Here is a 17577-nt window from a genome sequence, read left to right on the forward strand (position 1 = left end):
TTGTTTGACCCCTAATAAAAAAAAAATTCTGGTGACCTTTTTCTTTGAACAGTGGTAGGGCTCCCATGCTTTGAAGCAGTGAGTTGAAATTTAGTTGGAGTGTGATCTTTTGCTGTGCCCATGAAAATGTGCCCGAATTTGATGAGTTTACAGGTCTTTGGAAAAAATTGCAGTTTGCACATGCTTAGAGGAGTTAAAATCGAAGAAGACTCTGTTCTCACCGAACATGCTTGAGCTTCTTACAGCTCCTAGAGCTGATCAGACTCTGCAGGCATCATCCCTACAGAGCAACTGAGCATGCTCCAGCTCAGGGCCATGAGGTAAAGCTGGGCTTTCCCCGAACTGGATGCTCCAAGCCATGGTCGGGCTTGCACTGAAAGTGAGGGCCAGGAGCTTGATCTCTCCTGTGTTTACAATGTCTCTTCTACTGGCACCCAGCAGTGTGGATGAGGGATTTGCTGTTTCCAAAAAAACAGTACACCCCAGTTTACTAGATCCACTGGATCACTGCTCCATGTAACATATAGCACTTAGATATGTTTATAGTGAAATCAAGTAAAAGTTTATTTAATGATAAACAAATAAAGGGGAAGGGTCCCAGAGCCCAAGTTCCAGCCCAAGTCTGAATGTTTGCGCAGCAGGGTTTATCTCTGCAGCCCGAATCCCACAAGCCTGAGTCAGCTGACCCAGGCCAGTCACAGTCACGTCACAGATCTTTTATTCTAGTGCAGACATACCCCAAGTCTCCAATACATTCTTTGTATGCCTTTCTTTGTTGCAGTTTCACTCTAGACTTATTAGCAGATAGACAGTACTATGTATTTGATAGTTGTCTCTCATAAAATCCTATATTTAATTCATGCTCTCAGCTCACTTGCAGGGATTCAGTATTGCCAAACCCACACATTCAGAAAATGAGTTCAGCTTTAAAATCATGAGATTTTTAAAAATAAAAAATGTTGGGTTCTTTTTATTTGCCTTCTAATGTTTGCACCTTTGGAATACACTTGGATCACATTTCCAAGCTTTTCCCTGCAACCATAATCACTAGAAATTTTTTCTAAATGAAAGCTGAGATTCTCATGTAATCAACTGAATCCAGGATCTGGTGCTTTAAGAGAAATGCCTAATATTGTGATTCTCCTGATAAAATTATGAGAGCTAGCAATACTAGAGATTGCAGTGAATAAGGAGGCTAAAATAGTCCAAGAAACATTGAACAAAATTTTGAGATTTAAAAAAAAAAAAGGTTGCAAGTAGGGCTATCAAGCGATTAAAAATTAATTGTGATTAATGGTGTGATTAAACAATAATAGAATACCATTTATTTAAATACTTTTGGATGTCTTCTACACTTTCAAATATATTGATTTCAATTATAACAGAATACAAAGTATACAGTGCTCTATTTATATTTGTTTTGATTACAAGTACTTGCACTGTAAAAACCCCCAAAAGAAATCGTATTTATCAATTCACCTAAGACAAGTAATGTAGTGCAACGTCTTTATCATGAAAGTTGAACTTACAAATGTAGAATGATGTACAAAAATCTCTGTATTCAAAAATAAAACAATCTAAAATTTTAGAGCCTGTAAGTCCACTCTGTCCTATTTCTTGTTCAGCGAATTGATCAGACAAACAAGTTTGTTTACATTTGCAGGAGATAATGCTGCCCGCTTCTTGTTTACAATGTCACCTGCAAGTAAGAACAGGCATTCTTATGGCACTGTTGTAGTCAGAGTCCCAAGATATTTACATTCCAGATGCACTAAAGATTCATGTGTCTCTTCATCTTCAACCACCATTCCAGAGGACATGCGTCCATGCTGATGATGGGTTCTGCTTGATAACAATCTAAAGCAGTGCGGACCGACGCATGTTGGTTTTTATTATCTGAGTCAGATGCCACCAGCAGAAGGTTGATTTTCTCTTTTGGTGGTTCGGATTCTGTAGTTTCTGTATTGGAGTGTTGCTCTTTTAAGACTTCTGAAAGCATTCTCCACACCTCGTCCCTCTCAGATTTTCGAAGGCACTTCAGATTCTTCAACTTTGGGTCAAGTGCTGTAGCTATCTTTAGAAAACTCACATTGGTATCTTCTTTGCGTTTTGTGAAATCTGCAGTGAAAGTGTTCTTAAAATGAATAACATGTGCTGGGTCATCATCCGAGACTGCTATAATATGAAATATATGGCAGAATGAGGGTAAAACAGAGCAGGGGACAGTTCTCCCCCTAGGAGTTCAGTCACAGATTTAATTAATGCATTATTTTTTTAACAAGCGTTATCGGCATGGAGGCATGTCCTCTGGAATGGTGGCCGAAGCATGCAGGGGCATATGGATGTTTAGCATATCTGGCACATAAATACCTGGCAATGCCAGCTACAAAAGTGCCATGGCAATGCCAGTTCTCACTTTCTGGTGACATTGTAAATAAGAAGAGGACAGCATTATCTCCTGTAAATGTGAACAAACTTGTTTGTCTTAGTGATTAGCTGAACAAGAAGTAGGACTGAGTGCAGTTGTAGAACATAAGAATGACCATACTGGGTCAGCCCAAAGCTCCATCTAGCCCAGTATCCTGTCTTCCAACAGTGGCCAATGCCAGGTGCCCCGGAGGGAATGAACAGAGCAGGTAATCATCAAGTGATCCGTTCCCAGTCGCCCATTCCCAGCTTCTGGCAAAGAGAGGCTAGGAACACCATCTCTGCCCATCCTGGCTAATAGCCTAGGCTCTGAAGTTTAAATTGTTTTGGTTTTGAGTGCAGTTATGTAACAAAATAAAATCTACATTTGTAAGGTACTTGTATGAGGTGAATTAAAAATATTTATTTTGTTTATCATTTTTACAGTGTGAATATTTGAATCAAATAATATATATTGATTTCAATTACAACACAGAATACAATATATATGAAAGTATATAAAAACATTCAAAATATTTAATAAATTTCAATTGGTATTCTATTGTTTAACAGTGCGATTGAACTGCGGTTAATCATGATTAATTTTTTTGAGTTAATTGCGCGAGTTAACTGCAATTAATCAACAGCCCTAGTTGCAAGTCTTAATATTGAAGATGCTATAGGAGATGGATCATATGCTCTAATCAGGACAGGAATGCTCATAATTTGTAATTGCCTGAGACGCAACCAAGATTTCATGAAAGTTATAATGCATTTGAAAGGACAAGGAGGTAACTGATAACCTCTCCTGATGTAAATCTGTTACAAAAGCAATTCCTGCTTTTCCCTGTTCATTTTACTAACCTCTCCCCAACATCAATTTTTAATTTAAAGTTGTTCTAGAGAGAAGAATGTTCGGTTAATTTTTCTAAAACCTGCATATATTCATATTCTCTAATCCAAGTATCCTTTTTTAAATATTCATTTAAGCAACATTTTAACCGTTGCAATCAATTTACATGCATATATTTATGACACTGGTTCAGTGTTTGCTGAACTACAGCTGTATCTTAGATATAGTTCACAACATTAGAAATGCACTGTAATTTACTTTAACTTATTAGTTTCTCTTTTGCTTTCTGTTGGATGTCTGAAAGTTTGTACATATTTTTTTTGGTAACATCTGCTACAATCAAACACATGCATTATAATATTTTATTCTTTAAAATCTTCTTTAATTTCTCTTTTCATAGAAAGAAGGAGAAAAAGATCACAAAGTTCGCTTGGCAGTTGGAAATGGAGTAAGGAGTGATGTATGGAGAGAATTTTTAGGCCGATTTGGTGACATCAAAATGTGTGAGTTTTATGGGGCTACTGAAGGAAACATTTCTTTCATGAACCACACTGGGAAAATAGGATCTGTGGGACGTACTAATTTCTTTTATAAGGTAACTATTTAATATTTTATTTTAGAAGGAGGGTTGGGGATAAATGTGATTCTTAATTCAGTAACTAGATCAGAAGAAGTGAGGCTAAAGTCAGTGGGAATGGAGCATGCAAAATCAAGTCCTAAGTCTTTTGATCTAGTTACTGCAGGTTTAACTGACACTGTTCAATGCTCCCAAAATCATGTGTATATAGTGCTCTCACCTGTGCTAATGGCAGCACCAGTGGGATTTTTTTTCCCTTAAAATTTCCTAGCATAGACAAGGTCTAAATGAGTGAAACTCCATCATCCTGAAAGTTTCAAGAAAGTTCTGTTCAGTTCTGCATTCTAAATCTTTGTTACTAGGCAAGAGCCTAGATTACAATTATTTAATGCATCACAGATTTATAACCAGTGAAATATATGTACAAGATTGAAGACTGGGAGGTATACCTGCATGCTCTCTCTGCTCATCAGGAGTCTGTAGATGCTTGTATGTCTCAAGTCCATCTACTTCCCAGTCTTCAAACTTTTATTTTCTGGGTCAGAGCCTGGTGTGGAATTGGAGATCAAGTACTCTCCACTCCATGTTACCCTATCTAGACCCAGGGATATTTTGCCAGGAGCTCCTTTCTGCTGTATCTTGCTGTGTGGCTTCAACTACTCAACTGTGGAAGAACAATATCTACAGGCAGCATGCTTCCTGGGGGTGCCTGCAGTACTGCCAACCCCAAGCTTTCAAAAGTCATGAGATTATTTTTAAAAACCATACATTTCTATTTTTCTGAAACTTTAAGGTGCGCTTGCTTCATGTTTTGAAGCTTTCCACAACCATGAGGACGCAACTTTTTTCATAAAGAAAGCTGGACTTTTCATGCAATCCGATTCCAACACCTGGGGCACTACGAAAAACACCAAAGATCATGAGACTTGATAAAATCATGAGAGATAGTAACACTGGGGCAGTCCATAGGAACAGGCCCTTGGTTTAGAGACTTGCACGATTAAGAATACAGTTCTCCATGGAGTTAGTAGGACAGTAATATTCAGGGCTAGGGTTTCAAAGAATACACTTATCATACACTAATGTACAAATATTCAGCTTAAAATAATAAATCTGAGTAATAATAATAATAAAGATAAACTACTATATCATCTATAATATCTTGATTATGGGTAAAGTGACTAGTGCAATGAAATTTACAATAATGCATGACTAACTCAGTGTGGCCATTTTACCTCAAGTTGGTTTTCCATACTTCTAAATTTAAAAGATAAAAAGGACACTAATATATTAGCTTGACTGGAACAAAAGAATGATATACAGGAATGCTAAGAAATATTTCCTGTCTCCAGTCACATGGCCAAGTCAGAGTTACAAAAAGTTCATACCCCGTCACATGGCAAAAATCAAAATCCACCGAGTCTGTAACATTTATTTTGTTACTTTAGATTAAAACTGGAAAGATAAATCAAATTTACTTTTCACTATTTACTGCATGGTGCATGTGTTGGCATTTCACTCAGCTTAGACAATAAAATATGTGATTGGGAAGAGGGAGGGTCGCTCACATCACCTGTATCATCCCTTCCCTGCAAAATAGGAGGTGAGGAGGAGTTCTGGAAGTAAGTGGAGAGTGCCTTTACAGTTGTATGCTGAGGTCAGCATAGAACTTGATCATCCAAGCCCACACGGGGCTCCCCAACCCCATTTTAAAAGGATCCTGAAAAGTTCAATTTGGGTGGATCTCTTGAACTCTACACTATGCTCACAGGCTTAGTGGCACGCAGCCATTCTGTACTAAGCCTCTTAACATTGTTAAAACCAGTGGAACTTAACCAGGCTTGGTGATGGTGGGATATTTTGATAAAAAACATCTCTAGTATAGACAGGCCTGGAGGGTGAATTCCTGGGTGACTTTTATAGAAGAACCTAAAACTGCTTCTACAGAAGGATACTGCAACAAAGGTGAGATGCCAGAATTAATTAGCCTTTAAATATCTGTTAAAATCCGTGGGCCATATTGTAACGGCCCAGTGCAACAATACACTGTATGTAATCAGTCGCTATAGTATATGGAGAGAAACGGCAAAAAAAAGTTATCCATGTAAATAGTTCAGATATTTTTTTTAAAAAGCCTTAATCTAAGGGTATGTCTTCACTACCCGCTGGATCGGCGGGCAGCAATCGATCTAGCAGGAATTGATTTATCGCGTTTAGTCTAGGTGTGATAAATTGACCCCCAAGCACTCTCTCGTCGACTCCTGTACTCCAGTGCCACGAGAGGCGCAGGTGGAGTTGACAGGGGAGTGGCAGCAGTCGACTCACCACGGTGAAGACACCATGGTAAGTCGATCTGAGTACGTCGACTTCAGCTACGTTATTCATGTAGCGTAAGTTGCGTAACTTATATCGATATTCCCCCCCCCCCCAGGGCTAAGTGAATGGATGAAACTATTATGAATTGGTTTGGACCCTAAGTGTAGCTCCTGAGACAGGCTGCTGCTGATCATGTTGGTAGCACTTTTAAAATTTGGCTGCCCTGGCCTCCTGGAGTACTATCAGCGTGACTCTTACACATCTTACTTTCACGTTGGATCTGTTCCCATTTATTGGGTGTTTTTGTGTGGTGACAAGCTGTAAAATTATAAAGGAGTATAGTCATCTCATAGTTTGAAAGTTGTGAGCAAACAGCTTAATAAGTGTTTTTTTGTGAGGCTAAGTGACATTTGAGAAAGCTTCTGAATCTGGACAGACATGTTTATTGCTATCACTACCTCTTTAAAGTCTGAATAAATTCATTTGAAGCTAAGGTCAACTGAGTAAAGCTGTATCAATTACACCACAGATCAGTGTAATGTTAATATTTAACTTTTTGATGGTTAAAGTCAATGCATTGTAAAGCAGACTTGAGTAAAGAAAAGTAAAAACTGCAAGATGGGTACTGAAGGTTTAGTCTTTCTGTTTCCCTTTATTAACTGTTAGGACTTTTGTATAGAGATGAAACCCATAGGATTTTATAGAATTTACTCTAAAACCCTATGGAATTTAATAGAAAATTAGATCATTTGTCTCTAGTTTTTTGATCCTGGATAGATATTCTATAGCAGGGATAAAATTTTCTATTAAATTCCATTGCTAAATAACTCTACAGAAAGACGGTCCTTTTTATAATAAATTCTGTTAGACTTTCCCATACAGTTCAGTAGGGGAAAAGGTGGAGGGGTTCTTTCTTTATATTGTGTGAGAGATTCTTCCACTCTCATTGGGTTCTTGTTTTTAATTTTATTTTTTGTAAACCCCTTCCTTCACCCTCCCTCAAGACCTAGTGTCACAACAACCATCTCCCAGTTAGAAAACGACAGTAGATGGATCTTCCTGTGGCTCCTGTTAACATCATTCCTTTAAATGGCTGGAGAGATTTGTCTCTAAGAAAGTTGCATCCAAGGGTTTAGATAATTAAGTGATAGGTGTCTTCTTCAGAATTTCTACTCACTAGGCAGCCAATTTAACCTTGTACTATTATTGAGGCCCAGTCCTGCTCTTCTTGAAATCAAGAGCAGCACACCCATAGTATGGAATATTAAAAAGCAACTAAATATTTAGCAGCATAAATCCCATTGATTTAGAATGAGACTTGTGTTCCTAAGTCACTTTGGCGCATTTGAAAATTCCATCTGTAATCTTTGGTTGGTTCAGGATCAGGCCCAGAGTTGTTATATTTCCCTCTGTGCCCTTCTATCCCCAACCCCCCAAGTCTTTAAACCATGTAAGGTGTGGAATGTTGTTTTATATTTGTTTCATACATTAATAAAATGGTACTTTTTATATACCCAGAAAGGAAGATTGATACTTTTTCTTGAATATAAAGTAAAGGTGCTATTTGTTCTCCTCTGTGGTTTAGTCATACGACTTGAATTAGCCACAATACACTAGAAATAAGGATACTGCTGCAATCCACATTTTAAAAATTCTGTTAATTTTATTTATTTATTTTTGCAACTGGATAGTGAATGTCTACAGACATTTCTGCTGTAAATTCTAACCGGTTGGCATTACTGTGCCCTATCAAAGTATCTATCTAATTTGATAATATAACTGTGAAATCATCTTCCCTCACCCTTTCTCAAAAATGAAAATGTGAAGAATGCAAGACCTCTCATGAACAGGAAATGGCCGCTCTGCAATTATTCTGCCTTCAAAATTAGTTTATATTGTCTTTTTAAAATACTGCTCAAACTCTTTCTTCTCCAGAAAATAAACCTGCATTAAGGGCTAGATTCACAAAGAAAATTAGGTGTCATGATACTGAATGTTGATGGATAAATAATTAAAAAAGTCAGAGTACAACAGCTTCAACAGGAGAAACCGAGGGAGCCCCACATCAGAATATCCTAGACGAGGGCATTCACCTGAAAGGTGGCAGATCCCTGTTCAACCCTTTTTCAGCCTCAAATGGAGGGGAGACTTAACTGGAGATATCCCAGATGACTACCCTAATCACTGGGCTAAAAGTTGTGAGGGACTTTCTCTCCCCCATCTCCCTTATTTTGTATGAGATTGCCTATTAGGGGCCTGATCTAGTAGCTGAGGTCGGAGCTTGCTTTCTAGATCAGGCCCCGCAGGTGAATTAGGTGGAGGAACACCTATCTACCTACTCCTGGTTTGTGAATTTATGAGGACTTAGGCATTTGGATGCTTGCCGTGCAGTTGCAGTGCTTATGCTCAGAGGTAGAAATGTCGGTGCCCAGGAAACTTTACTGCAAAAATTTAGGTGCTGAGCGATTTTTAGGTTCAGGCCTACAGGGTTCAGGGGCAGCTGACCAGGGTTTTGTGAATACCTGTGGGACCTGATTCTGGGATTTAGGTTCCTGCAGTGGCAGGCGCCTAAGTCCTTTTGTGAATCTAGTCACTAGTGCAGAGGCACAGGATCTTTGATTTAACTACACTGGCTGCACTTGAATACTTCAGTATTTTCCAGGTGTTTTGTTGGGTCCCATATGGAAGACAAACCTATCTGACACCTCAAGAGAATGACTGGGGAGGAATTCTGAAGGGATATTCTTGCACATGCTTCCTCTTCCAGAACTCTCTCCCCTGGATTTTTCTACAGTGGGACGATCCAGTCCAAAATATGTACACTTGTCTCCACCCCCTCACCTCCCAAGCCTCTCCAAAATGATGCTCCCTTTCTCTTTGAAGGGAATATTTCTTGTGGAGCCACATTGCATGTTTGATTTTTCCCTGTGATGTATAAAATACTAAGACAAAGCAAGAATCTACAAACTAAGGGCCTGACCCTACATCCCTTACCCATATAAGCAGGCCTACTGAAGTCATCTTAAAATGGTCATTCCCTCACTTCTCTTTCTGCCACATTCCTGTTCATAACAGCGGATAGCTCCCCACTCTGTTATGGCACTGGTACTATTCACCTGAGTAAGAGTCTTTGGTTAGACTTCTCTCAGCAATGGATGAAAAAAAAGCAAAGGGTAGGAGAGGGCAAGAAGGAATGAATGTTACAAAAGTAAAAGGTCACTAGATATGGTTTTTGTTACTTTACACTCTTTCCTCTGGATTTAAAAAAAAGTATGGGGGCAGTGTCTGAACTGCAGGGGAATGAACATTCACACTGCTCCTTTCTTTTGGTGTTTCTGATTGCACTGCAGTTGAATACTGATTGATACAAATAGTTTCTGAATCATAATACCCTGGGCCAGTTTCCTTGTATACTGAGGGGTTTCCTAAAAACAAATAAACAAACAAAACCCTTACAAATCACTGACTGGCAAACACTATATTTCAGAAGCGTAGATGATGCCATGGTTTTATTCCACTTTGAGTGTCACTGGTTGGACATCTCAAAGCGTGACAAGGAGAGCGGCTATGACTTTGAAAAGTGTGTCAGATGTGACAGATTGGAAGCTAGCTGAAAATCATTTGAGGAAAAACATGTTTGTGGTGTATACAAGAGGCCTCATTGAGTCCTAATGGTTATTACACACCTTTCTGCTAATACGGTTGTGCTGGTGGGAGCAGACAGACATAACTTTAAGTGATACATAAAATCCAAGTAGGGTAACTGAATACACACATGCTACTTCTCTCTCCCATGAATGGGAAGAAGAGAGCTTCTCAGATACTCTCTGAGATCTCATTCCCTAAATTGGAATTAGGACAAGGAGAGAGAAGTTGAGGATGGGAAAAGAAAATCACGTGTGAGCACGTTTGCAATGGGCCTCCTGTCTTACCCCCACCACACCCAGGAATTTCTCTTTCTGACTTCTACCTGTTGGAGGCTCTAGTGTCTTTTCTCACTTCGTTGCCTTTCCATTCACACTGAATCCGGTGCAAAACAATATTAATAGAGAATAGGTAGAGATTTTTTAGGAAACCCCTCAGTATTCAAGGCTTTTCCCTTTTAAGGCTCTTCCTCCCAGATTGGTATGCCTTACAGGTGTGGTGGGGTAAGACTGCCTGAGCTCAAAGCGGGTTTGCACACCCCATCACAATAGGATATAAAACCTCATGGTTGCAAGCATAAACCAGCCACTTTGTGGGGATAGAGAGAGAAATAGGAAAACATATCCCCTATGGACACTTTATCTCATAGCTGTCCACGGTAAGTTTCCCTGCATCTTCTTCTGATGCAGCTAGTACTGGCCATTATCGGGCAGTACACAGAACTATATGGTTCACCAGTCTGATTCAGTATGGCAGTTCCTATATTTGTATGTTGAAGTGATGAGTGTGGAACAGTATCTAAAGATTAAATACAGACAGATGAGACAGCAGATGCTAAAGCTGGCAAGACTGGTACAGGCTCCCAAGATAATGAAAGCGAATTTTCTGTCACTAACTGCCTTCTCCTAAAGCAAGGAGGCAAAGATTAATGTGTGATTGATGTTCCACTTGCCAAATTATAGGTGATGCAAAAGATACAATGCTAGCAACCAGAAAAGCTAGTGAGAAGACAGAAGTAAATGAATTAATATTGATAGTGATGATCTTCTGTCAGCCAAATCATATTTTATTATATTTTCAGTTGTGTGAAGAAAAGGGTGAATGCTGTAGTAGTGTGTCATGTATCCAAAGAGCCACTGGATGTGAGATGCTAACTGGAAAGTGGTGTTCTTGTCTAGGAATAATTTAGTTTATTTGTACTGTGTAATCTCTAGGTACAGTGGGTCCTGTTGATATATTTGAAGGCACAGTTACTCAGTCCATCTGTATAAACAGATTTTTCAAAAACAAGGATGTCTATATGTCTCAGGTGAATAGAATTAATGCAGTAGAAAATGGGAGCCTATATCTGCTAAGGAAACAAAATTTGCAGAAGCCTCTGAACAGGAATGCACACAGCAGCTTCAGACCTTTTATGCATATATGATTTGTGTGATGCATAAGGAGTTAGGCATGAGACTTCCATTAATATTGATCAAAGATGCATGGAAAAGACACTCCACATTACCCTTAAAATGTACCCCAGGCTACAAGAGAGAAAATGCAACAGGAGTGAGGGGAAAGAGAACTCATACATCATAAAAAGTGGTAACAGGGAGTACAAATACTATCTACCTAAAAATCAGCTTCTAAATATTTGTATTCAGAACTTTGCATGTAACATTTTTTTTTGCCAGTGTTTTAGTTTAAAAAAAAATTGTAAAGGCCTGAATCTTTCTCCAGGACTCATTCTGTGTAATACCTTGTTTTGTTGTTCTCCTAGAAATCAGTAGGACTGCTTGCATGATAAGGCATTACTCTATATGAGAATGGATGACAGAATCAGGTGCTAAATTAATAATTTAACCTTTTATTCTGATGGAAAGCTTGACTGTGGCAATCAATCAAAAAACATTGTAGCATTTTGTTGAGGCTTATTGCCTTTCTTTCACAGAACAAACTATTTCAGAACTGACCCAATTCTAGTGGAGTTTGTTTTTTGTTTGTAATCTTAAAATTTAAAATAACAGAACAGGTACTTTTTAACATGACAAGAAAACTTCATGTCAAGTTTTAGCTGAAGCAGATATTTATAAGCCTCTGGAAATCAATATTAACAGCACAAATGCTTAATGCGTTTATCAACAGTGTTACTAGAAGCTTCTATGATCTTTCCCTGTTCAGCAAAGGTTAAAACATGTCTGAAGATTAGTACCACTCCTGCTCTTTTAACAGTGAGGTTATTCACATAGCTTTTGACAAGCATGGTCTAATACTGCCACTATATTCCAAAATATCTTACTGTACCAGTATTTTCTGGGTTAGCACCAAATATGTTCTTTGCAAGGCTTTTTTTTTTTTTTTAAATAGTTGGTCCTGTCACTGGCTAGCCAAATCACGAAGAGAAACAATTTAGCCCAAACAGGGTTAAATAGTGTTCAAACTCTGTTTTCATACATGGTTCAGAGTTCATCATAGATAAGGCCTTGTCGTTATGAAACATAGTTAATGTATAAAGAAAAGGAGGACTTGTGACACCTTAGAGACTAACCAATTTATTTGAGCATAAGCTTTCGTGAGCTACAGCTCAGTTCATCGGATGCATACCTAAATTCAATGATATTATAGGACCCCAATCCTGGAGGCAAAACTGCCAGTGATAGCAATGCACAAAGACTGCAGGATCAGCTGGAGGGTTCCCCAGTCACCAGTTCCACAGCTAGGCAGAAAGCAACCAGAACAACAAGCCCTGTGTGCATGTTGCTCCCCTGCCGGTGGAAGTACTTCACACGGCTCCGTTGCTCCAGTTCATTGAAAGCTTCGCTGCCCGGTGGTTAAACTAGTCTGCAGGGAAGAGGAGGGGGGCAACTGTGCTAGGGAAGGAAAGTAGTTAAGTCTTTGAATTTGTTTGGATGGTGGATCCTGAATCTTAAGGCTTGTATACAAAGGAAAGCTATTGCAAAATAAAATTAGGGTGTGAACTAAAAATACAATAGCTATTCTGCACTAGTTCCCCATGTGGACACACTTACTCCACACAAAGTGGATTAACCTAAACCAAATGAAAGCACAGTTTAGGCTGTGTCTACCCCGAGGGAGACAGAAGTGTGATTCTCAGCGCAGGTACACACGCTCATCAAGCTAGCATGAATATAAATAATTCTGCAGCCCTGGTAGCACAGGCAGCGGTGGCACAGCTTAGCTACCCGTTTCAGGTGGGCTTGTACTTGGCATGGCTAGGTTGTGTCTCTGCTGATGTTCCCTGTGCTATCATGGCTACTGCTTTAGTACTATTTATACTCGTACTAACTCTCTTCGACCTCGCACGAGGATGTGTAAGTGAGCTGGGAACCTTAGTATAATATAACCTTAGTATAAGGCAGCCTTAGTAAGGAACAAGCATTCACATTGGGAACTCATGTGGAATAGCTATTCTGGGCTATTTCCCTGTGCAGACAAGTGTACAAATGTAGCAGTTTGTTTTATAAACATCTACCAGGGTATTCAGCAGTAGATTTCCTGTAAAATTTCCAGCTGACAAACCAAACCAAAGGCAAAAGCTGATGCATATTTTTACTGGTCCACTGTGAGTTTAAAATATAATAATTTTTAAACAATTTTAAAAATGTATTTGAATTGAAATATTGTATTTAAAAAAGCAACGGTGTGACATTATGATGATACTGTTAGCTAGAAAAAAAGATGGTCCTGTAGTTAGGGTATTAGCTTAGCACCTAGAAGACCCAGGTTCAATATCTTGCTTTGCCCCATGCTTTCTGTGTGACTGTGGGTAAGTCACTTGGCCTCTCTGTGCCTCAGATCACCCGTTTTATAGATGGGGATAATAGCACTTCCCTACCTCACAGGGGTATTGTGAAGATAAATGCATTAAAGATTGTGAGGTGCTCAGATACTATGGTAATTTGGCCATATAAGTACTTTAAATAGTTAAATAATATCAGAGCAACATAATCACAGGGAAGTGGTGATACAGAGTATGGTCAGATTGCAATTTATCTGGTTGAAAGGTTCATGTGTTGTATAATATTTATTTATCCAGTAAAACAGTTAAATTAGATGAATGATCCACTGCATTACACTGTGTAGAATAATACAGTAATGTTTGCCTACAGCCCTTCTTTCCCCATAATTTGAAATAGCCAAGATGAAACAAATTTAGGTCTGTACCCACAGCAGTATGATGCAGTGCCACTTGCTTTGCCACGGTGACTCCAATTCACAAACTTTAATGCAGAAGGAAAGCAGCTTGCATGTAGACAGGTTTACAGTATTACAGATGCTGATGAGTAGGTTCAGTAAATCTCAGTTCATGTGTCCAGTCTTTAGATCCTTGGGCTGATACACAGTAGCGCACTGTAAGAGGTACTCTCCTTTAGACCAGGTGTTTAAACAAAGGTTCTTTTGCTCTGGGTCGTAGTGAGATCCAAAGATGCATTTTGGATGCAAAGATGCATCTTTGGTCAGGGAAATCAGGTAATCTCAACATTTCCTCTGTCAGTGAAACAGATTTGCTCAAACAAGGTTGTACTTGAGTGCCTGATGACAGTTGAATTCTCATATGCAGTCAGTTGCTTTGCTACCAAAATCCATCCCTTTACATTATAAAGCATTTTCAATATGTCTAATTCAAAAAGTAAAGTTTATAACTAAGTCCCAGTCTCATTCAATTTCATATTACAAAAGGTGTGAATAATGTGTGGCTGCATTCACTAATCCAGCATCCAACCACCACAGACTTGATTCTTTCTAAATTGTCCCCTGTGCTAATTAGTGGTTGCTATAAAAAATCAGGCATCAGTGACAACAAAATGAATAGTGGTCTGATCAGGTTAAGGGATGATAAAATCATATACTATTCAGTCAAATTAACTGAAGTCAAATGAGCATTTTATGTTTTAGCATCTTATCCATTACATGAGACATCTTCCTAATCCCATTTCCCTAATTACATTGTATTTCTTGCTGGTGAAAAAAAGTGCTGTGTGATTTTAAAATATATATTTGCAATTAGTTTCTCCCACACTGGTCCTGTCAGTACTTCTTCTGCAAAGATTTCCAGAAATCCTTTGTTAGTCCTACTTTTACAAGAACTACTGATGCACTTCTTTAGGAGAAAGAAGATGAGGAGAGTAAGGAGGCAGGCTAATTGAATGCACAGAAAGATAAGTGAATATCTGATAAGAAATGCACCCTGTCCATATGATGACAAAGACTCTGGGTCAAGTTATCATTTACATGAAAACCACTTTACACTACTTGCAAAGGGCCCTTAGGCCAGGTCTACACAACAAATCTGTATCGGTATATCTGTTATCCAGGGGGTGTGAAAAATCCGCACCCTTGAGCGACATAGCTATACCAACCTAACTCCCCGTGTAGACAGTGCTGCATTGATGAGAGAGCTTCTCCTGCTGACATAGCTACAGCCTTTGGGGAGGTGGATTAATCGTTGACAAAGGAGCATCTTTACTAAAGTGCTACAGTGGTGCAGTTGCACTAGTGTGAAAACAAGCCCTTAGTGTAAATGAGAATCAGGTCCTGAGTATTTAGTGGAAAACAGCGTACCTGGGTTTTTAATGTTGGGAAGAATATGGGGCCCAGTCCTGCAGCCATGGCCAGATTCTGTCTAGTCTTATGCAAGAGGTCCCAAGAACCTTTCACCCCAGCTTCAACTCTGGTGTGCAGCCTATGTAGGGGGTCAATCAGAATAGCAATGTCTGTGATCGGGGGAATATAGAAACTTCTGTCCCTATGCTCTCAGGAGTGGACAGTACCCAAAAGGAGGATGTGAGGCCCACTGAACAGGACTGGTGCCCAGCAGGGAGAAGCTGCAGTCCATAAAGAAGTATAGTAGTGGAAATGCTCCCCTCCCTGTTGACGTTTAGGGAAGTAGAATGCTCCCAGTCTTCTTGTTCAGGTAGTGCAGCTTTACCAAAATGAGGCTTTTCCTAAGAGCCATACTGTAGTGCTGAGTGAGCGTGAAAGTTTTTAGGATCCTAAGGACTGCTGCTTTTGGTTCATCTACAATCCTTTTCTGACATTTTAATCTGCTCTTGACAATACTTCCACAGTCTACAACTTCAAGCATTCTCACGAGCAAGCAATGCTAAAAACTGTGGGCCAGAGCCTCATCTGGAATAAATTGGCATAACTCCAGTGAAATAAATGGAGCTACAGTCATTTACACCAGCTAAGGATCTGGTTCCAGGAGTAGTTTTTGTAGCAGGCACCACTATCAAATACTATAGCTAAAGTTGCAGATCTGATTCTATTATTATGACATCCTGGTGCTGATTCTGGTACACTGCTCCAATGGTATATAGGGGCCACAGTTGTACCACAGGATGCTGTATGGAAATAAGTGAGATTACATATGTGTTCTTGAGATATTTTTAATGTTACAGAGTTATTAAAATCAGATGTTGCTTTTCTTCAGTGAATAGTATAAGTTTATCTTGTGCACTTTGTATTTACATAAAACTGGATTCTACATTTAGGTAAAAAAGATTTGAATGCTATACATAAAATACAAAATATACAAAAGCCTGCTGCAGTTTCCACGATATGCATCTGAGGAAGTGAGCTGTAGCTCACGAAAGCTTATGCTCTAATTATAAAGCCTGCTGCAGTTTCCACGATATGCATCTGAGGAAGTGAGCTGTAGCTCACGAAAGCTTATGCTCTAATAAATTGGTTAGTCTCTAAGGTGCCACAAGTCCTCCTTTTCTTTTTGCGAATACAGACTAACACGGCTGCTACTCTGAAACCATACATAAAATTGTTTCATTGCTTACTTCTGCTGCCACCAGATGTCGCTGTGTTTATAAATAAGTGATGGTTCATCTGTTCTCTTCTCTTTTCAGCTTTTTTTCCCCTTTGACTTAATCAAGTATGATTTTAAAAAAGATGAACCGATTAGAAATAGGCATGGTTGGTGTGAGAAGGTTAAGAAAGGTAAGCATTCATTATAACAGGATATGTCCACCCTATAAATAACTTGCAGGTGTTTTTTTTTTTTTTAAATGAACTGTATTGTTGTGTTACAAGTGATAAAGCACCAACATCAGCTAATAATAACCTATAACAATCTGCCTACAAAATCAGTAGGTTTAATGACCTGAAGTGGTACATTTTTAAACATGTGAGGCTTTAGAAGCACAATCTGTTTAATGGTAGACTGCCTAAGGACAAAAGCACGAATAGGGAAAAGATGGTCTTTCTTTTCTGCTTGAAATTTCAAAATTTATCAGAATGAAAACCTTTTTAAGTGTCAGAATTTTCCAGACAATGAAATTCTGAGTTTTGACAAGTTCTAACTGTATCTGGGAAAATAGTGGTTCTGAAAAGATATTAGGCTTCACAGTGGACAAGCAACTCCTTGTGAGCTCTCAGTGCGATGCTGTGGCAAAAACGGCTAATGCAATCCTTGGCTATATAAGTAGGGGAGCAGTGAGTAGGTTTAGGGAGATGATTTTTACCTCTGTATAAGTGATTGATGAGACAGATACTGTATACAGTTCAGATTTCCATATTTTAAAAAGCATATTGTAAAATTGGAGAAGATACAAAAAATAATTAAAGGGCTGGAAAAAATGCCTTACTGTGAAAGACTAAAAGAGCTCATTCTGTTTAGCTTATCAGAAAGATTGAGAGACTACCTGATACATGTATAAGGAGACTACCTTTCTGGAAGTTATGTGTTAACCAAACAAAAGTTATAGGACTCAATACAGGGGTAATTGGGTAAAATTAATGGTCTATGATATAAAAGAGGTTAGAG

At 38.9% G+C, this 17577-nt stretch overlaps 1 protein-coding gene across 1 annotated transcript in view; it reads left to right on the top strand.

The window, feature by feature from the left end:
* Positions 1-17577, top strand: part of SLC27A6 (solute carrier family 27 member 6) — a 58281-nt gene that overhangs the window by 31859 nt on the left and 8845 nt on the right. Inside the window, exons 5-6 of the mRNA XM_084628525.1 lie at positions 3660-3854; positions 16661-16751. Coding sequence (XP_084484651.1) covers positions 3660-3854; positions 16661-16751 — 286 coding nt within the window. The remainder of the gene's footprint in view (positions 1-3659; positions 3855-16660; positions 16752-17577) is intronic.

Source organism: Lepidochelys olivacea (genome assembly GCF_965140295.1).
Source record: "Lepidochelys olivacea isolate rLepOli2 genome assembly, chromosome: 5".
In the NCBI taxonomy this organism is placed as follows: Eukaryota; Metazoa; Chordata; order Testudines; family Cheloniidae; genus Lepidochelys; species Lepidochelys olivacea.